This window comes from Pimephales promelas, chromosome 1, assembly GCF_988280905.1.
Source record: "Pimephales promelas chromosome 1, fPimPro1.hap1.1, whole genome shotgun sequence".
NCBI classification, from domain to species: domain Eukaryota; kingdom Metazoa; phylum Chordata; class Actinopteri; order Cypriniformes; family Leuciscidae; genus Pimephales; species Pimephales promelas.
The window spans coordinates 5673849-5695945 of record NC_142769.1 but is presented as its reverse complement, the minus strand read 5'-3'; the positions used below and the strand labels follow the sequence as shown (position 1 = coordinate 5695945).

At 37.8% G+C, this 22097-nt stretch overlaps 1 protein-coding gene across 1 annotated transcript in view; it reads left to right on the top strand.

The window, feature by feature from the left end:
- pmfbp1 (polyamine modulated factor 1 binding protein 1) overlaps positions 1-22097 on the top strand; it is a 300111-nt gene that overhangs the window by 216192 nt on the left and 61822 nt on the right. Inside the window, exons 22-30 of the mRNA XM_089119591.1 lie at positions 1395-1584; positions 9024-9177; positions 11975-12079; positions 12606-12773; positions 12852-13019; positions 17777-17944; positions 18017-18189; positions 19336-19410; positions 19573-19639. Coding sequence (XP_088975717.1) covers positions 1395-1584; positions 9024-9177; positions 11975-12079; positions 12606-12773; positions 12852-13019; positions 17777-17944; positions 18017-18189; positions 19336-19410; positions 19573-19639 — 1268 coding nt within the window. The remainder of the gene's footprint in view (positions 1-1394; positions 1585-9023; positions 9178-11974; positions 12080-12605; positions 12774-12851; positions 13020-17776; positions 17945-18016; positions 18190-19335; positions 19411-19572; positions 19640-22097) is intronic.

Genomic DNA, 22097 nt, shown 5'->3' with positions numbered 1-22097 from the left:
ATACTAAAGGCATCAGCAAACCTAGCAATCCGGCGTCTCCTCGTCAGGTCAGACTCTCCCTGCTGTGTCCATTTCGGTAACCCCAAAAACTTAATTCCATTGTTCCTATGTTTTGCATATGTATCGTGTGAGTTACTGGAGGAGTTTTTAAAGCAGCAGTTACTTCCAGACATGGTAAAACAGTGCGGTATTGCGAGAAACTCCTCTACCACCGAGCTAAAAACACACGTAATCAATACGATTTTGCCGTGGGAATCCTACCAACATGGCGGAAAGGGGAGGGGCACTGTAAAATGACGTCAACTCCTCATTCTCAATGCGCTGCCCATACCCCCCATAAACAGCCTCAAACCCGTTCTTCAGAGGTGACGTCACAGACGCTTTGTCCAAATTTTTTACAGTCTATGGTCTGCACACCTGCTCGCGCAGACATCACAGCAGCCATGTTTTACAAGTTACACCTGAACCAAAACAACGAACTTATGCTGCGTTCACGCCATAATTCAGAAGTAAACCTGTGACGTACTAGAGCGATTCGTGACTTGAATTTATGCATTTCAATGGCAACACTGTCAACGGCGAAATAATTCTGCAGCATTCAGGTGGTACAGGTACTTTTTATGTGCTTTGAGACATAAGGTACTTTAACGCTGTGTCTCGTGATGCTTTTGTTTGCTCCCTGCTGTATGCATTCATGTGTTTTGTAGGAAGCGTGGCTTTGCAAACGCTCTAAAGGGAGAGTGGAACCTTATGATTACAAAGGTAACTCACTATTGCTAGCCTAAAACTGCCTACCCTAACTTTAAAACTAAAAAATGTTACCTACCCCAAAGTATATATATATATATATATATATATATATATATATATATATATTAGAACCCGACTGATAAAGGACTTTGAAGGCCGATACCGATACAAATATTTTTGGGTTTTAAAATCCGATATTCCGATATATCGGCCGATATTTTATTTATTTATTTGAAACTGGACATGATAGTCACAAATTTTGTCATGCTTATTTGAGTTGAGAGAACTGATGGGGATGTTCTTTTAATTGTTATTCAAACAATGTATGTATCGTGACCAACTCAACGTGTGTTGCCAACAGGAACGGTGTAGAGTGCCCTCTGGTGGACAAACTATACAACTCCAACACTCATGACATGGTTCAAGCGTGTTTCGTCCGTTTTTATTTTATTTTTGAAATATTCATTTATCGGCCATTATAACTGTCGATACCGATAGTTTGGAAAATGCCTAATATCGGCCGATATATCGGTCTGCCGATATATCAGTCTGGCTCTGATATATATATATATATATCCAAAACTCTGACTCTCTTGAAGTGAGGTCTTCACAGATATCATGGTTTATATGCGTGTGTGTTTTAGGCCAGGAGCTGACGCGGCAGCAGGAGAGGGTGCAGATGCTGGAGGGAGGTCAACATCTGGCTCAGGAGCAGCTCTCCGAGCGTGTGGCTGAGGTGGTGCGAGCAGAGAAAGCCCAGAGGAGACTGCAGGCAGACCTCAAGGGAATAACAGACAGTCTGGAAAACACCCAACAGGAGCTGGAGGACTCACGGTAAGCTCCAAACCAGGAGGTCTGCTTGGTCCAGTTAGCCCCTACTCGTAGATCCCATAACTGCACCATTATAGGGGTGGGCATTGTATCCATTCAAAAGTAACCATGTATTCTTACAGGTCGTTTATGACTCAAATCATTGTTTTAAAAATGGCTCCGTGTCCAGAATTGAACACCCGCGAGAAAAGTGAAGTCCTTGCATGGCCTGTTTTTCAGTGTGCTTGAATGCGGTTTGAGTGATTATTTGGACTGCATAGTACAGCATAGCTTTCCAAACTCAGTTCCTCAGGATGACACACTCATATCACACTCATATTAAGGCTGCTAGTGAAGCTATGAGCCGATTAATCCAAATTTCTCAGCTTTATACTGCCTTCAAGTCATGTCTAAATGATCGTATTTACCAGATGAGCGCACATGAACGCCACCACAATGCCAGTATTACCAGTGAGGAACTCTGGATTTTCTTTGAGTCCTGACTTTCCTACTTTTGGAATATTGTAGGAATATTCCTGATCAAATACAGGCCAGTCTTTATGGATGGCAGCTGTCAATTGCCACATTAAATGATTAAGTAAAATTTTAAATTCATTTTTAACTACATTTCCCATGATGCTCTATTGAAGACCGAGACTAGAGTAGACTAGTTTTTTCCACTGGGAAATTGGTGAACCTTTAAAGACAGACCTATTGTGAGGTCTGAGGTTGATAATCAATGATAAATGCTTTCGTTGAAGTCATCAAGGTATATTATTTCAAGTTATTTTTTATATTGTTGAATAATAATGTAAATATTTGTATGCATAATATGCATATTTTTTCATTAAATGTTCATCTTTTTACTTTGTCATTCGCAATGCTTCATAGTATTGTAGTTCTTCCTCTTAATAGAGTGCCAAAGTTATCACGTCACTCTGTAGGCCAAAACGCAGAACTGAGTTAGCATTTTAGCACTCCCGGTTCCCTCGCTCTAAAGTCTATGGGATTTTTGAATGGGTTTTTGCTTAATCGCCTGAAATAAGGTCTGTGGTGAACAAAGCCTCTAAATATTTTGACATTTTCATCTATGACATAAAACACACAGTTATAACCTGCTTATTGTGTCTGCTTGTGTTTTTTAAAACTTTATCTAGGCTTTTTGGATTAACTTGTCAAGATTATCTTGATAGTCAAAACGTGTAAGGATCACAACTCTTTGTTGAACACAGATCTTTCCAAAAGTCTATGGGGAAAATACATTGTTTTTCGATCAAGGGAACCCATGCGCCGCTAACTTCCGAGCTGTCCTATAAAGTGACGACATCACTTCGGCACTCTATACACAGTCCCTCCAGGATTTCACGATTTTTTTTTTGGTGATTTTTGTGATCAAAATGACTGATTTTGTGGTGGTAATTTCCAAAAATTTGTGAAAAAATTTGTGATTTATATTTAACATTTACCATAATAGTATTCAGTCCTTCCAGAAAAACGCAGAGTTTTTTTTGTGATTGTTGCGGGCAAAAATTGATTGATTATGCGGCCAGTTCTCTTTAAAAATGCGATGGAATATGTGGGATATTTATGCAATTTTATGCGATGAAATTGCTAGAATTTGCAAAAATTGAGGGAACTTGCAAAAATTGCGAGTGTAAATAAGGTGTGGCCCCTTTAAGAGCTGCGCGCTCCCTGTTGAACTGTCTGCAGTGTTATATGTGCGCCTCGAACACCCCATGTGTGCGGGTAATTTCTGTTTGATGCTACTACTTTTATCTTATGTTGTTTATTAAGTAACGACGTGGCGGTAGAACGTGTGGACAGACAGTACGAGTTCGATTTGTGAGATATCAATCGCCTCCGTGAGTCTGTCTGGCGTCGCGTAATTGCGTCACTTCATAACGTTCCCATGGAAACAGGGGGAAATGGCTGCTCTTACGCGAAGCAAACGCAACATTTTTCAACTTTCTGCTAAGATACATGTGACTTTTTTTTGCAACGAAAATGCGAGGATTATGAAATTATGCAAACCCCGCATATTTTGCACAGAAATCGGCAATTTATGCGGCGAAAGTGCGGCGTATTTGAAAAAATGCGGCCCCCGCATAAATATGCGGACTTTGGCTGATTTTGCATTGAATTCAGCGATCGCATAATCGCGTTTTTCTGGAGGGACTGTATACAGCCATAATAAGAACACAGTCTTCCACCTTTGTGTGTTTTTTTCTTAAATTTTTTGCTTCAAAGTTGGTAATATTGTATTGTTCACCTTGTATCCATCCGGTTTGGTTCATGGCTTATAACTCTTTAACAAAGACTTAAAAATGAATGGGACAAATACTTCTGGAATGGCGGAACCAATGGGATTGAGACCGTTTTCCCAATGAGCAGCTCTTATGTATCCTGAGTATGTGCACACTCCACAGCGCCACCGTCTCTGACACTAACCGAGTTTTATTAAGCGAAGCTGCAACTCTCAGGACGGTTCAGAGTGTGTTTTAGTCTTCATGACCCTTGACGTGCCGCTTTTACCTGCCCTCCTTTGAGAAAGTGTGCCGCTCAATGGAGGAATCACCGTGGGTCTGGATCCGTGTGTGAAATCAGATGTTTAACTGGCTGGAAGAGGACGAGCAAGCGCATCTTAACTAGCACCTTGCCAAAGGTCTCTTGTTCAGTCAGCCATCCGCTGGTGCGCAGCACAACTTCCCATCTGCCAATACACATTACAGAGGATTTAGTAATTAAGTGGTAAGTTGAGGACTAAATTGGGTGTTTGTGGGCCACGGATCTACCCCGAGGTCCCTGCAGCCATGCAGATAGGGGATTCTAATTGCTAGGGATATTGATCATTCCCGGCGAGGGCGCGCTGGGGGATTTCGCGAGCGATCGATTAGCTGTTACCGTGGCCGCTTCGCCAATGGCAGAGAAAGAGGTAAGAGAGCCACGTGGGTCTTTTGCAGGATCTCCCCACGCTCTTCACCTCCTGAAAAAGTGACACATCACCTAGTCAACCGCTCGCTTCGGTGCCCAGACACCCTCTGTAGGACCGTCCGCCACTTGTTTGGGTTTCGTCTGAAGGTTGAGGAGGGACGGGTTGGTCAACACCTCTCATTTCCGCTGTGATAAGCTGATTTGAGACGCTGTGGTGGGTCTGATTTGTTGGAGTAGGGTGTGATTTGTTGATCCATGCTGAAACGGTGCATGAGCTCATCGTCGCCCCGCTCTCGTAATTAGTCTCGGCCCCGCTCATTAAATATTCACGCTTGCCTAGTCTAATTAAATCGAACCTCTCTCTCCTGCTTACCATTCCTGCATGTTATCATGCCTCAATTAAGATGCGTTCTGGCTTGTTTCACTGACTAGTCAAGGTGAAGATGTTTTCCTGTGGACTGAAGTGTCCCATTCGCTCATGCCCATACACAATCTTTTCTGTAATTAAAGATCCCGCACTAAAAAAGACCGAACTTGGCCTCAGACAGCCCTAAGTTCGTTCAATAATCATCTGATGCATATTGCACATAAGAATGGTTGGCTGCTAATCAACCCCTTGTGAAAAGGACAATTGTATACTTTTTAAAAAGAGAAATGTTTATGGAAATAACATACCATTAAAAGAATATACTTAAGTGTAAACTGAATGTTATGTTCTCAGACACTTAAATGCATCCTGATTTCAATTAAACAAATATGCATTACTGTTTAGACTCACTGAAGTAGGACTGAACCAGAAATATGGTTACATTTTACTGCTGCATGTACTGGCATATCAACCCGTTCTCACAGGAATTCGTTCAAATTTTACGAGGTGGCTAATTCGTGGGACCTCACTCGTACGAATTAGTATGATTTTTGCTAAATCGTACATATTTTACTATGAATTCGTACGAATTACCTACCCCTGACCCCGCCCCTAAACCTACCCATCACGTGGGTTAGACAAATCATACGAATTCGTACGAGTGAGGTCGTATGAATTAGTACAAATTAGCCACTTTTTAATCACTCGTATGAATTTGTACGAATTGGTCGTGAGATAGCGTATATATATATATCCATATATATGATAAACTAAAATATTCTACAGTCCTTGTACAGGTATGTTGCAAGTAGTTTCTATAGTAATAACAATAGGTTATGCAGAATTACATACATTTAATCCTAAACCAAACCCTTTAGTAAGTACATGTAGTTAATTCTTATTACTAATCATTTCTATTGAAATTGGTATGCCATATTTAAATGTATTTGCAATTACGCATTTGTAATGATGGAATTGCAATTTAGCACATTTAAAACATGTTAACCTTAAATGTTTGATCAAATTACTCACTACGGTTAATATTATTATCAAATATTTGTGCTTTAGTGTGTTATTCAACATAACAAAATAAGTGTACTTCAAGTTTACATACATGTGTTAAAAACAGTCATGAAAGTAACTTAAGTATCTTAATTTATTTATATTTTTTTCAAGTACTGTTTGTTTTTTTTTTTAAGTGCACTACAAGTGAACATTTTATACAATTATTACATTTGCGCTGTATATTATCTGCCACACACTATCTGAGAGCCATGCTCTACTCTTTGAGCGACAGGAACAAAAAAGTAAACAAATTCAACAGGCGTTTTTGAGGAGGAATAAATCACTGGATTTGTAAATGTTTGCAAGTAGCATCTAGTTTTTAAAATTACTTGCAAAGGTTTTTGGAGAGGGGGGTTGTTGGTAGCAAGTTAATTGGCAAAACTGTACTTTCTGTATCTGTAAAATAATGACTTACTAACTAATGAGTACAGAATTATGATTACAGTTTGCCCTTTTTTGCAGTTATTAGTTGTGTAATTATTTGATTACTTTTTTTTTATTGTGATATCAACTATTTTAGATTTATCTACAACAAAAAACAATATAAACAGTGACTGATTCCTGTCCAGAATATGATTGAAAGTGTGCCAGATTTATACTAGCTGCAAGAGACTTAGCTTAAAGGCACCCAAAATAAAATATTATGTCATTTCTTATGTTCAAACCCATAAGACTTTTGTTCAATTTTAAACCCAAACCCTTTAAAGGAGTATAAATTCCAGTCTGGTTTATGCTGGTTTGGTAAGATCCTTCTTCCTTTTGGTCTTCCCTTGTGACCTAGGCCCTTGTTTACACCTGATATTAAGATGCGTTTTGATCAATCGGATCACAAGTTGACGAAGGAGACACATTCCCTTTACACATGGGGTTTTAATCCGTCTCTTTTGCCACTTTCAACGATGTCTGTCCTGATTTCTTCTAGGGGAGGGTCTATGGGTGGGTATGGCTGTCCTATCGTGTTAGCACATGGGTGATCCTTTGGGTCATTGTTTGATCCTCCCCCTCGTTACCTGATTAGTGTTTGAGTTCTCCCACCTGTTCCCTCTTGATTTGTTCCCTATTTAAGTCTCCTCTTGTTTGCAGTCTTTGTCGGTTCGTTGTCATATGTCTTCCCAGTTCTTTGTGGATATCTTCATGTTCAGAGTCAGTGTTTGTTTCATGTTCATTTATTGTGTTTTCCCCCTCGTGGGTTTTTGCTTTGTGTTTTGGTTTTCTTTTGTTAATAAATCCTCCTTGTTTTTGCATTTGAGTTCTCCCTTCCTGTTTGTACCGTGACAGGTAAATGTTGTTGTTTTTAATCTAATGGACACAATAAGCTTGTGCAATTCACATATGAACACAATCGGAGACGACGTAAAAACACACGTAGCGGCAGAGGTGGAAGTAACGAATTACAACTACTCAGATTACTGTAATTAAGTAGTTTTTTCGTGTACTTGTACTTTTATGAGTACATTTTTTAGTCTGTAATTTTCCTTGTACTTGAGTACAAATTAAGTTAAGTAATGTACTTCACTACTTTAAAAATCCCATTAATTACAAAGTACTTGTACAATTTGAATTCAACAAATATTCAAATCTTTGACCAGCATTTGGGTATCCAATGGAAATAACTGATCGTGGGCGGGCCAATAAAAACCCTTGTATTTGGAGCGGGAAAAAAGCCCGGTTCCTGGAGAGCTATATTCGTCCTCACACGTCCTTCAGTTTGTATTTTAGTGTTATCAAAGAACTTTGCCATAATAGACATGGACATTCGAGACACTGAATTCATTGAAAATTCCGAAGAAATACCAGATGACGAGTGCCCATGACCCCACATGGAGGAGTTGTTCTTATACAGAGGAAGGAAATTAAGGAGACGTTTTATAGAAACTTTGTTTCTGCAGTGATATGTGATAGTTCAGTTGTTTTTGTTTTTAAAGTTGGGTAGACCTCACGATAATTTGACTAAAAACATCACTTGAAACATGAGCTTCAGCGTTACTCAGGTGACAAGCACATATACCGTAATAAAGATTTAGCATTGTAAACTTAGATTAAAAAGTTATATCGTATGTCATTGTCAACACATTGTTTTATTAATATTGAATCCGTGTTTTAAGCTTAGAATGAAGAGTTTAATAATGACTCTTTCATAAAAACAGTATCTTGCCGGCCATGACCCACTGGCATAACAGTGTAACTGCACTGATTGTCAGTCTGTCTAGATGGCACATTTGTGTCAGTGCTAAATGCTGATAACTTTTGAAACTTTTGAAATATTAGTAGGGTACTTTTGGAAATCTTTATTGTAAAAAAAAGAAAAAAAAAGAAGTTTATAAATAAAATAACCCAATAAGCTTATTTATTTTGCATTATAATTCATTAATAATAATAATCATATTAGACCATTTTTATAACTTGGTTTCCATAAAAGTAAATAAATATCACAGGCTAAAAGTAATTAGTAATTAGTACTTGAGTAGTTTTTGAGAGGGGTACTTTGTACTTTTATTTAAGTACATTTTTAACACCAGTACTTTTGCTTGTAATCGAGTATTATTTTAGCAACTACTTGTACTTGTACTTGAGTACAAATTTTCAGTACTCTTTCCACCTCTGCGTAGCGGATCAGTATTCATTTCTGCTCTGATAGACGCAAGACCAACCAAACACTGTGAGTGTGTATTAGAAATCAGGAATTATGAGACAACATTGTGCTTGGTACGTTTTTTGTCTTCAAACTAAAATTGGGTCTTCTGCCGACAAAGTTTATATCCTGCCTGGCTAGAGCGCTTCCCATAATGTGTTTGCATTAGGTCAGTAGGTGGAGAGTTTGAATGCTTTTGACCACATGAGTGTTTACACCACAAAAGCAATCCGGTCTAATGAGTTTTCGACAACCTCTGGAAGTGGTCGAAAGTGGACAAACTCAAAGACCCCATTTACACCTGTATTTAGCGTCGTCCACAAAACGTATCGTAAAACCCGTTGTAAACGGCCCTACATGAAAAACATCATACACTAGTGACCAGCAGGATGGTGTGGTGATTTTGCTCCTTTATAGTGCTCTCATGTCAGGACTGATGGAGAATAAGACTCGTGTGCTTCTCTACAGGAGGCTGGTAGAGCGCTTGAGAGCAGAGGCCAGCAGCAGCAAATCGGATGTGCTCAACACTCAACATGAAGTCGGGAGACTCCAGCAGGAGAAACAGCAGATCCTGGATGAGCTGGACATCAGCAGAGAGACCCTCTCAGCCCTGCAGACTAAGGTTAGAGCCTTTTCACACTCGTCCCACACTGATTCAGGGCTTTAAACGGCAGGATTAGTAAGCAAAAGTGCCTCACAAAGCCCTCTGTAAGGTCATGATCTCCTGTATTGATCTGTATTGATTACTGTGTGCCAGAGGAACGGCGCAAGCTTGCATGTGTGTATATGGTGGATGCATTCTTATGTGTGTGTGTGTGTTGCTTTGTGGAAGAGCACAAGCTTTACATGTTTGTGTAAAACCTGATGATTGTGATCTTTGTTTTAATCCATTGCATTCTAAAACTTTATTTGTTAGGTTTAAATTTGACTTAATTAGTCTTAATTTTCTTTGTGGTTTACATTTGCACATCACTGTAATGGTGTGAACAACACGGTAAACATTTTCGGACAAAAAATGTCAACCAAATGGTTTTGTTTTCAACTGAAAATTAATTGTAGCATCCTCAAAGTTGTGATAAAATTTAAATGTTGCAAACGTGTACAAATCATGAGGATTTGATTGCTTCTCGGTGCTGAAGAGATGTTCAAGCTATTCATTCTAGTTGTAAATTCACTTTTCTATATTTAGAAACGTTCATAGATCTGATGCATAAGTCTCAGTAACAGTTTCATATGAATCTCCCTAATCCCAGTTTAATATCTGTCATGCAGGAGTATATCTCTAATTTAGCCAGCCATCTGAGTGAATATGTCAGGCGTGGAGCTCACAGTTTATATGTGATGCTCTGCACTATTATGGGGTCATATCGTGAGGATTAAATTATGCCTTGATATTTTTGAAAATAAAAGTGTTTAATGCCGCAGCGTAGCCACAATGGGGCCTTTGGGGGGAACTATGCCCCCTCATTTACATATCCCCCATATTTCTGGTTGTTTAATAAAAAAAAGCTAAATTGTTACTATCATATATTGATTGATCATTCAAAATGCTGTGCACTAAAATGCAATGGCTGTTTTCAAACTGGTATTATTTTTGTCACTCATGCGGTCACCTTTCCAGGACGATATCAATACTGATTAAAGGATTAGTTCACTTTTTAAAAACTTTTGCTGATAATTTACTCACTCCCATGTCATCCAAGATGTGCACGTCTTTCTTTCTTCAGTCGTAAAGAAATTAAGGTTTTTGATGGAAACATTCCAGGATTTTCTCCATATAATGGACTTCATTGGGTACCAAACGGTTCAAGGTCCAAACGAGAGTTTCAGTGCAGCTTCAAAGGGCTTTAAACGACACCAGACGATGAATAAGGGTCTTATCTAGTGAAAAGATTGGCCATTTCAAAAATAAATAACAAAGTTTAAGTTTTATGTGGACAAATGCTCGCCTTGCTCTGTTTTGTGATGTGCATTTGTGAGTGACTCTCCTGTTTGAACTCATTCATAAAAATGAACAAATCTTTTTTGAGTCATTTTGTTCATTTCGATCGTTGAATGAACCAAATGAATCGAAAAAAGATTTGTTTGTCATCATCAACATCAAGCTAAGTGAACACTGGTGTTTCATTTGAAGAAGCATAACAACACATTTTCCTTAAACGTCTGCATAGTTGAAGATGGTCACTGTTTCTCTTCTTTAATGGAAGTTTGTGTCCATAGGCAGTGTGATCATTAAATTTTAAATTGTACTCATGTTTGGGTACATACATACTGCCTGGCCAAAAAAAGTTACTGTTTGGATTTAAATAGCCAAATGCTATGAGTAGGGTTGGGTATCGAGAATCGAGTATCGATTGGAACCGGGACTAACTTTTCATTTGTCCCGGAATCGTTCAAAAGTAAAAATTTCAATTCCTAGTTTCGATATTCACAGTCCGCCGAGCGGAAGAAGAAACCGCTGAACAACACCAACGAAGAAGCGTCTACCGGAAGTGTTGGCATAACCGCGCGAGTCGAACATGAGTAGCTTACGTCGGCGGTCCAAAGTGTGGCTTCACTTTTCTAAAAATAACGAAATCTCTGCAAAATGCAAAATTTGTGACAAAAGGAGTATTTGTGACAGAAGGAGTATTTCCTTCAGAAAGGCCGTTGGTTAGCAAGGTTAGCTAAACTTTTTTGACCCTGCCTCTTAAAAGAATCGGAATCGAGAATCGTTGGGAACCGGAATCGAAACAAGGAATCGGAATCGGAATCAGAATCGTTCAAATTCAAACGATACCCAACCCTAGCTATGAGTGGATCTTTTTATAGCAGTGATTATTATGTTTCTAGCGTTTGGTTCTTCTAACACTAATTGATGGAGTGTGTAGATTTTAATTTCTTTAAAAAATCCAGACCTTAAATTCATTGAAAGTCTGGAGTCTTAAATTCACTGAAGTTCTGGAGTCTTGCATTGTCAATACATGATCTTGACCAAAAATGGATGCAGCTCTTGATGAAAATAACATCTTGACATTTACTTGTCAAATGAAATGAATCAAAATTGAAAATTCTTGTACTTTCCGAAATCCATGGATTTATTCTGACGTCAGCACGAAAGAATGAATTACATGAATACATTTACACATCAACACTGCCTGTTCGATGTTCAGAAACTTTACCCACCAAGCAATAAGAAATCAGAATAGATGCTATTGTTTTTAAAAATGGGGACAACTAATAATGGAACAAAATACATCCTAATAATGTACTTCCCTTTGAAACGTTCTGAAAAATATGACCCCCGTCATACACCTGTTTACAATGGCAATAAACAGTGATATTATAACAAATTAAAGGTGAACCTGAATATAGATATAGATGAAGAATATCATTAAAGAATGTGATTGTCAGCTGGCCTTCTCTATGTGTTTGTGTAGCTGTGTGAACAGGAGAAGCTTATAAACACACACCAGTCTCAGCTTCAACTGTGCAGGAGACAACTGGAGACCAGAAAAGACCAGGAGCACAAACACCACCAACAGGTATTAAGGGAACGCCACAGTCCAAACTGCTGCTGACATGATTTCTAACATGATACAAACTGGTGGTTGATTTAGGAGGGTCAAAGTTGGCCATACTGATTAACCTGGGAATTTTTTTTGAATTCCTCTTTGTGATATTTTATGTTGACCTACACTAATGATACAACTTTGATATTCGCAAGATTTCTTAATGTTTTTAAAAATAATCTCTTCTGCCGTTCAAAGCTGCTTTTATTTGACCAAAAATATAGTAAAAACAATATTGTGAAATATTATTCTCAAGTTTCTGGATGGCATGTAAGTCTGAAGTAATGAGTTTAGGTAAAGGGAGGAGAGCCAGTGATTGTTCTGTAGGCAAACGTCAGTGTTTTGAATTTGATGCGAGCGGAAACTGGCAAGTAGAGGATTTGAAATGATACATGTCTTTACTGTCACTTTTGATTAATTGAATGCATCCTTGCCGTAAAAATTCGTACTAACCCCAGACTTTTGAACGGTAGTGTGTGATAAGTGCTCTTTGGCTCAGATGAGCAGTCTGCAGGCTACAGTGACCAGACTGAAGCTGGATCTGGAGCAGGAGCGGGAGAAGTGGCGTCAGGCGGTACGAGAGGCAGCCAAGGCCGATCAGAGAGGCAGAGAGCTGAGACTGGAGCTCAGCACCGCACAGGCCACTCATAAAGAGTACATGGAGATGGTACGATCTCTTCCACTGCCACAGACAACGTGATCGCTCCTAACACACAAATATCAACATGCGGTCTGCGTTTTGCAGCTGGCGGAGTACAGTGGAGAGGTGGCGTCCCAGAGGAGTGAGCAGGCCCGTCTGCAGCAGTTCCTGATCCAGCTGACGGAGGAGAAGAAGGCTCAGGACGAGCGAGTCACACAAATGAGTGCAGATCTACAGAGACTGCACAGTGAGAGCAGGAGCTCTGAGGAGAAGGTATGATATTGGGATACACTTTTTTTTTTTTTTAATCCAAAAGCAATTTTCATTGCATTCAACATTGTATACATTTTTATTATTAGTTAATGCATTCCCTAGGAATCGAAGCCATTGTCTCCTGAGTATTGCTATACTTTCTTATCTACATGAACATCAGCAATCAACATCATGTTTTTTGCAGCTTTGTATAGTGGATGTATATGTATGATCTTAATTTAAAGGGATAGTTCACTTTGAAATTAATTTTTGGTGTGTTTTAGCTCACCTCAAGTGCATCCAAGATGTAGGTGTCTTTGTTTCCACAGTAGTTTCAATTTTGATATTTTTAGGTCAAACCGTTCTTGTCTGTCAGTCATATAATGGAAGTCTATGGTCACCACCTCAAAGGGCATGCACAGAGAAGTCCAAATTAAACATGATTTAATGACTCGTAAATGTAAGTACACATTGATGGCCTAAGACACGAAACGAGCGGTTTGTGTGAGAAAACTAATAGTATTTATATCATTTTTACCTCTTGTAACCACAGCAACAAAGCGCCCTCGCCCTCAGATCACTTGGACGTGGCTGTGGTCACAAGAGGTAAAAGCGATAGAAATACCGTTCGTTTTCTCACACAAACCGCTCGTTTCGTGTCTTAGGCCATCAATGTGTACTTACATTTATGAGTCATTAAATCATGTTTAATTTGGACTTCTCTGTGCATGCTCTTTGAGGTGGTGACCATAGACCTGCATTAAATGACTGACAGACAAGAACGGTTTGACCTAAAAATATCAAAATTGAAAGGTAATCTAAAACATACCAAAAAGTAATTTCAAAGTGTACTATCTCTTTAATTAAAAATGGAATATGCAAAAATGCTGTTCCAAAACCCCAATAAGACTATTCATTTCCATCTTCTAAACACAAATTAAGTTATTTTCAATGTGAGAGATTTCCGTCCCTCAACTGAAGACCCTCGCAACTGAAACTTTTAAGCTTCAAATTTTTCATAAAGACACATAAAATAATTTATAACAGTCGAATCCAAGACTTCCGAAGAGCCCCGACTGCTTTACAAGATGAACAGATTTAATTAAGAATTTTATTCACATATAAACACATTCATAGAGCACATCGCAAACGGTCATCATCATATAAAGTGATATTATCTCTTCGCAAGATTTGGATGAAACTGCTCATTTCATATGGACTCGTTTTACGGGCGAATCCATATCCCATACGAAGTTTTGGTTATCTGGAATACAAAGGAGCTGTAAATTTAAAGTCTTCTGGGTTTGGAATGACATGAGGGTGAGTAAATGATGACAAAATTTTCATTTTTGGGTGAACTATCCTTTTAAGTACCTCCTAAATTTATAGGGAAATGGTTGGCAAATAATTCCACAAGCCCAAACGTAATCCTAAAATCTGATCCGTTGATGAGAATGTTGAATGGAGTTCTCGGACTTTGTCAAACCCCTCTGTGACACCTCATCCTGAAGTGCCTGAAATGTGTGCAAAACTCCAGTGCCCCTGCAGACAGTGGAGTTATTTAAACCACTCGCTCTCATTCTTTAAGTGCTGTCAGTGTTGTAGGGGAACTCTAATTGGTTTTTGATAACCGTCCTCGTCATTTTATGGTCAGCAAACTCTGCGGGATAACAATAAAACTGAAAAATAAAAATTGAAGTGTCTGCACACTGTCCAGACCCTAATGTATACATGCACACACACACACCGGTCGGACTGCAGAAATAATGATTATGCGCGTGTTGTGCATCGGTTGTCTGTTTTCAGCTCTGGCTTTTAAAAATAATTGCTGTTGGTTCTGCAGCCGTATCAGAGGAAGGCCAGTAATGATTCTCGCCAGTCGTGTGGAACGCGGCACGCGGGGAAGCGGGGCGAGACAGACGCCAGAATAAAGGCGGCTATCATTTCTGTGTGTGTGTTTGTCTGCCTGGCACATAATTATGGTTGCATAAGCTTGTGTGTGTGTGTGTGTTGGTAAAGGTGCTATAATTACAGTGAGGTGTGTGTGTTTGCAAATATTTTCCAGCCCCTGTTTATAAATCAGGTGTGAATTGAAGAAACTGATGAGTCGAGAATCTCATTTGAGTGTGTGTGTGTGGGATCACAGAGGGATTAGAGTTGGATATAAAGCTGCACAGGTGACTTCATCATAACCCACTTACACACACACACACACACACTCACACAGCATTTTAATTGTCTTTCTCCTTTTCTTTACCGCCTTTTATTAGCTCTCGTCTGCAGTGTGTGCGCTCTGGGTAAAGGTCACTGCGCTCCACCATCTTGCACACTGACAACTAGCCTGCTTTTTAATTTAATCTGAATTCTCATATGCTGAAAACCTGAGATCTCATATGAGGTAAAATTGTGTGATCTGCTATAGATTCGAGTGTAATAGTGATTTGTTGAGGGATAGAGATTTTAACGCAGCTGAAGATTGTCAACGCTTATATATATATATATATATATATATATATATATATATACTGTTATATATATACTGTATATATATTGTGTTCTTTGCCTGCAGAGGAATATTATCAACATATTATAACCCCAAATGTGCGTGCGTGTGTGTCTGTGGCCTGGTAAACCCTGTTATTGGGATACAATTTCCCCACGAAGATGGTAATATCTGAAATCCTTGTCCTTGTGGCAACATTTTTTAACCCCTTGAGGAAAACAGCTTTTTAAAAATGTGAAAATATTTAATGTGAATATTTTCTGTGATGTTTTTTTTTTTGGTCTATACGAACCCCATCAATTGATTGAGTAATTGTACAAAATATATACATTTTTAATCATACAAATAATATATCATTTGTTTTGTTTACTTCTCATCTATTCATTAATGCTGTGATTTTGGAGATATAAAGTACTTTTGTATCCATATACCACACAATTCCTCAACTACACCATTAGCTTGCATATGAATTTTTTTATTTATTTTTATGATACATTGCATTTATGCTCTAGTACTAGGCCTTTTTTGACACATGAAGAAAATATATTTCGTTTTTTTCACATTTCAATGTGGGGGGTCATATTGACCCTGAAGACCAGAAGTGTAAACACACTTTCAGAGCAACCAAATCAAGCCCAGTTTGTGTGTGTGTGTGTGTGTGTGTATAGATAGATAATGTATGATAATGTATAATATAGTCACAAAATCTTATTCCACTTAGATGAAGGGAACCTTTTTTTTTATTAAGTAAAAGTCAATTGGGGTCGTATAGATTGAGGGCTACAGAAGTCTCGTATGCTCACAAAGGCTGCATTTATTTGATAAAAAACAGTAAAAAGATGACATTGAATTATTATTACAATTTACTTAGTTGCTATAAAGCTGTTTTCATTGTAGTAGAGCGACCTATATTTTAAAATCTTAATTATTCCAAATTTATATATATATAGAGAGAGATTATTTATATATATATATATACACATACTGCTACAGTATATTATAGAAAGATGTTTATTTTTATCAAAAATACAATAATATTGTATTTATATGTATTATTTAGTAATATTGTGAATTGAAATCTCATTGTCATTGCAATTTAAAATAACTGTCTTGTATCTGAATATATTTTTCAAATGTAACGTATTTGTGTGATGCAAATCTAAATTTTCGGCATTATTACTCCAGTCTTCAGTGTCACATGATCCTTCAGAAATCATTCTAATTAATATGCTGATGTGCTGCTCAAGAAACAATTATTATTATTTTTCAAAACAATTGTGCTGCTTAATATTTTTGTGGAAATTGCGATAGAATTTTAACATTTATTTGACATAGAAATATTTTGTAATATTTTGAATGTCTCCATTGTCACTTCTGATGAATTGAATGCATCCTTGATGAATAAAAGTATTCATTTCTTTCACAAAACGGTAACACTTTACTTGAAGGGGTGTGCATAAGACTAACATGACACCTTCATAATCATGACATGACATATGTTATGAATATGAAAGAAGTTTTATGCATGTTTATGACGACTGTCATTAAGTGTCATTCGCTCAATTATGACATTTTGAATGCAAATATGACATTGTTTGAGATGTCTTTGTCCAATACATCATAACCTGTCAGTGTCTTTGTCATGACAACTTGACATTACTAAGACAACACAACCTGTCATAAACATGATTAATTATCAAACTTAAGAAACCACCTAGCTTTATTGGTTAACTTTACATTAAACTGTCATGTGGTTGGTTTTGACATTGGCTGTCATGAAGCCATTATAACTTTTAATGACAAATTCAATTAGTACCACTGTAGTTGAGGTGACAAACATATTCATGACACAGTTATAATGGCCTCATGACAGCCAATGTCAAAGCCAACCACATGACAGTTTAACTTAACTCAATGTCAATTTGTCATGACAAAGACACTGACAGGTTATGATGTATTGGTTTATGTCAAAATGTCATTATTGAGTGAAAGTCACTTAATGACAGTTGTCATAAACATGCATAAAGTCTACTTCATATTCAAGACATATGTCATGTCATGGTTATGAAGGTGTCATGCACACCCCTTCAAGTAAAGTGTTACCCAAAAAACAAAACCAAAGCAGTGTTTTGAAACTAACACAGAGCCACGCTGTGAGTCAACAAATAAATGGCTTACGTCTAGTCATATTCCCCACATATTATACATTATATTTGAGATTTTAACATCAGCAAAACTTTACCTTTAATTATGGCCTAGTTTCTCTGTCCGTCAGGCTCGTGTGAGTGAGGCGCGACTGGCGGAGCTGCACACACAGCTGTCCCGCTCTCAGCAGAGGACACAGGAGCACATGAGCGTCCTGCGGGACAGAGAGGAGGAGGTGCTGCTGCTGAAGATGGACATGGCCGCTCTCAGAGAGAACTACGCTGAGAAAGTGTCCCAGGTCAGCCACAGTATCCTCACACCATTCATATCATTCTGCTGTGTTTGTGTTCATTCATGTCTTCATGCGCAGGTTGAGGTTTTGCACTCACAGATGGACAGTGTTGATCAGAAATATAACGCAGCTGTGTGTGAAGTGGAAGTTTTGCGGCAGTGTTTGGGAGACGCACGGAGTGACAGCTCTCGACTTCACAGGGAAAGTGAACTCGTCGTGACCAATGTGAACCAATGGGTAAAGGAGCAAAAGTAAGACATGCAATCATTCAATACCACAGCACTTCACAAGTCTAAAAAGCTAAACACACAGCTGTCTGGAATACTTGACTCTGATTGGGTGACTACTCTACAATTATTCAAATATTGTTGCATACTGATCACTAAAGTATACCAAGCAGTGTCATTATTGTTAACTAAAACTATTAAGAATTATTTTCAGTAATTGAAATTGAGCTGATGTACAACTTTTTTTTTAATTGTTAAGAATATATATATATATATATATATATATATATTTATAAACAATTGTGATGCTTAATTTTTTTGTGGACATCGTAATACATTTTTTTGCAATTCTTTGATGAATAGAAATAAATATTTCATAACATTGTGAATGTCTTAACTGTTTCTTTTGATCAATTTAATGTATGCATATATGTATATGTATTTGTATATATGTGTCTACACTATATATATATATATATGTGTATATATATATACAGTGTATATATATATATATAAATATATATACATATATAAAATATTACATATACATATATATATATATATATATATATATATGTGTGTGTGTGTGTGTGTGTGTATACATGCAACTAAAAATGAAAATACGAGAAATATCAATAATAACAAATGCACATTATTTACAACTTTGAAAATCAGTTTTTACAGTGTATCTAATTTAATGTCTCTAGTATCCCTCCACTTCCATCTTCTCACATTTCTAAATAAATTGAACTCAATTCAATATTTTATTTTATGTCCATTTGTGAATTCATATTTTGTAAATATTACGTAGTTTGTAAGGAACCGTGTAATTAGCAGCATTTTGTACAGTCAGTATTGTAAATTAAACTGCATTATACCTACCCCTTTTGGTGTTTGTTTTGCAATAATGACCAAGCTGTGTGTTTTCACTTGCGTAACATCAAATCTCGTTTCTTACTGCATAACATGTCACAGATTGTATCACATGTTACAGTGTTGGAACCAGTATATACCTTTACAGAGTTTAGAAAGTGTCTGTGGCGCATCAGAACTTTTGCATCCAGTGTTATAATGGCTGTATCATTATCATTCAGCATCATGGTTTGATTGTGACAGCAGCTCACAGCTTCCTCACTGCAGCCCATTATCTGTGCCCCTGCTCCTCTCCAGGCACACTAATGAGAAACTGGCACTCAAGATCAAAGACCAGAGCAGGAAGATCATCCACCTGACAGCTGAGAGAGAGTAAGCCCCGCTCACCCTGTCCAACGCTCCTCTCAGCTCTGAGTGTGTACAAATATAAGTTTAGCTTCAAGTAGCAGGGAATGTGCATGCAAACATATGGAGAAATGGGTGTGCTTGTGTGAAATGGGATTTGGCTGTAATGTTTGTCCTGTTTTCACGCAGTCACCTTCAGGAGAATGTGAAGGGTTTACATGGGGAAATCAGGAGGCTGAATGCAGAGCGACTGAAGGTAAAGCCCTAAACACACTCCAGCGCACATGTCTATCGATTGTTTTTTAATCCACATCAATTTATGAAATGGAAGTTTTGACTCCATGTTGTGACAACACGTTTTGAGCGAGAGAAAAAAAACAGGTGGGGCATGAATTTCTGAAAAGTGAGCATTGCATAGAGGAATGGAGGCGGATCTCGATGCGATTGGCTTAAGTGCAGCATGGCCTTGTGTACATCAAGGATGTCGAACTAGTCATAAGAGCAAGATTTTGACAAAAATTTTCAAATTTGTAATATACACTCACCTAAAGGATTATTAGGGACACCTGTTCAATTTCTCATCAATGCAATTATCTAATCAACCAATCACATGGCAGTTGCTTCAATGCATTTAGGGGTGTGGTCCTGGTCAAGGCAATCTCCTGAACTCCAAACTGAATGTCAGAATGGGAAAGAAAGGTGATTTAAGCAATTTTGAGCGTGGCGGGGTTGTTGGTGCCAGACGGGCCGGAGTATTTCACAATCTGCTCAGTTACTGGGATTTTCACGCACAACCATTTCTAGGGTTTACAAAGAATGGTGTGAAAAGGGAAAAACATCCAGTATACTATATAGTTCAAAAGTTAAAGTAAACTGAATTGATTATAAGTGAGTCAATTCTAAATATTTCTATTTCAAATTCTGATCTTTTGATCTATAATAAAATGTATCAGTTTCAGCTCTGCCATCACAAAAATGAATTGCCTTTTAAAATATATTTAAAAAATAGTAATATTGACACATTTTCCCTGTATTTTGGTCAATTAAATGCAGCCTTATTGAAAAGCTTACCGATTTTACCAACCCCAAACATTTGCACGGTGTTATATAAATGCACAATAACATGTTAAAATAAATCGCTTTAGATATTAATAAATAAATATCAATTCTGATTTCATGCCGACTTCAAATTTGATATGAAATATTATAGTAATATGTAAGGAGAAAGTGTACATCTCATATCCTATCATCCATTTTTAGTCATTTTTCATTCACAATCATTGTTTGATGATGTGAGTTTACCGTTCATTAACTAACGTTAACAATAAGTATTAGTAAATGTTGAAATTACCATTACATTAATAAACACTGTGTAAGTGCAGTTGTCCAGTGTTAAAAAAAAAAATATTTTGTCATCTGCCCTGTAGCCTTCTTATTTATCATAATTTATTTTATTTGCAAAGATCAAGTGTATTTCATGTTAACCGCAGCACCTCGTATAGTTACAGTCGTCATTGAGTGCATATTAACATTCACCTTTGTGGTGTATAAACAGGTCTTATATGCAGCTTTTGCCTCGAATCACCTGTCCAGTTTGATCTTTCTTCTCCTCCTCCTCTTATATTTCCTGAATGACCCAATACTGGCCATTTCCTATTACACCTCTCCTTTTCATTATTTTCCTCCATTCTCTGTTATCCCGTCCTCATGCATAGCATCAAGCGAGACCGTCTTTGTTGTGATTAGGTTGGTATTTCTATCAGATGCAGAGAAAAGGTGTCCTATAACCACAGTTGAAGGTCCATGTCACCATTAGCCATCTCATTCTGGAGTGCCCGTCCTCTCGCTGCCGAATGATCCGGCTCTGTAGGTACAGGCTTATCCTCTGTAATAGGGTCTGATCTGATTCACACTTGTGAAATTGGAAAGGAAAAGTTTAGAGATGATTGAGAACTTCGGCCACGGTGGAAGCCGAGGGCTGGAGCTGCGGCTCTGAACCCAATCATTCAGGCATTGTTGACCGTGCTGATGAGCCCGTCCTGCAGGGTGGAATCCATTCTGCTCCCTGTTTGTTCTGAAGGTCCAGAACCTGCTCCACATGCCACCTTATTCCATTATTGATGATAGAGAGAGAGTCAGAGGCCTGACTTTACAGAGTTATACTACTTCAGAAGTTTTATTCAAAGAGAAGTTGAAGAGCTGGTTTTGTGACCCCAGAACGAGTCTGGACTAATAATGCATACAGCGGTTGTTGGTTGCATGTTCTCTCGTATGGAAACAGCTCACACAAAACTGAATGTTCCTCATGTTGTTCCAACCCTCTATGAGTGCCTTGACACACAAAAGGTGTGACATGTTCTCCGTCAGGTTTGATGTCAGTGATATTTGGTCTTGATAGTCCATTGGAGATCTTTGGTGGGCATGAAGATTGTCGGTGAATAATAACTTCAATTTTAGTCCTCGCATCTATCATGTGACTTGGAATAAATCTCCACATATATTAACATTGATTAAGTACACTCATGATTAAGTGTCTGTTAAAATAACAGATAATTTGACCATTTTGTTTCAATTTCAAGGTTAGTTCAGTTAAAAATGTCATGTGGCGCGACTCCCGAAAACAACTTCTTTGATATTTACTTTTTATGAAAATATTGAAAAGGATGTGTGCACTTGTGTGTATTTAAGGTATAATGAATATTTTGCAATTGATG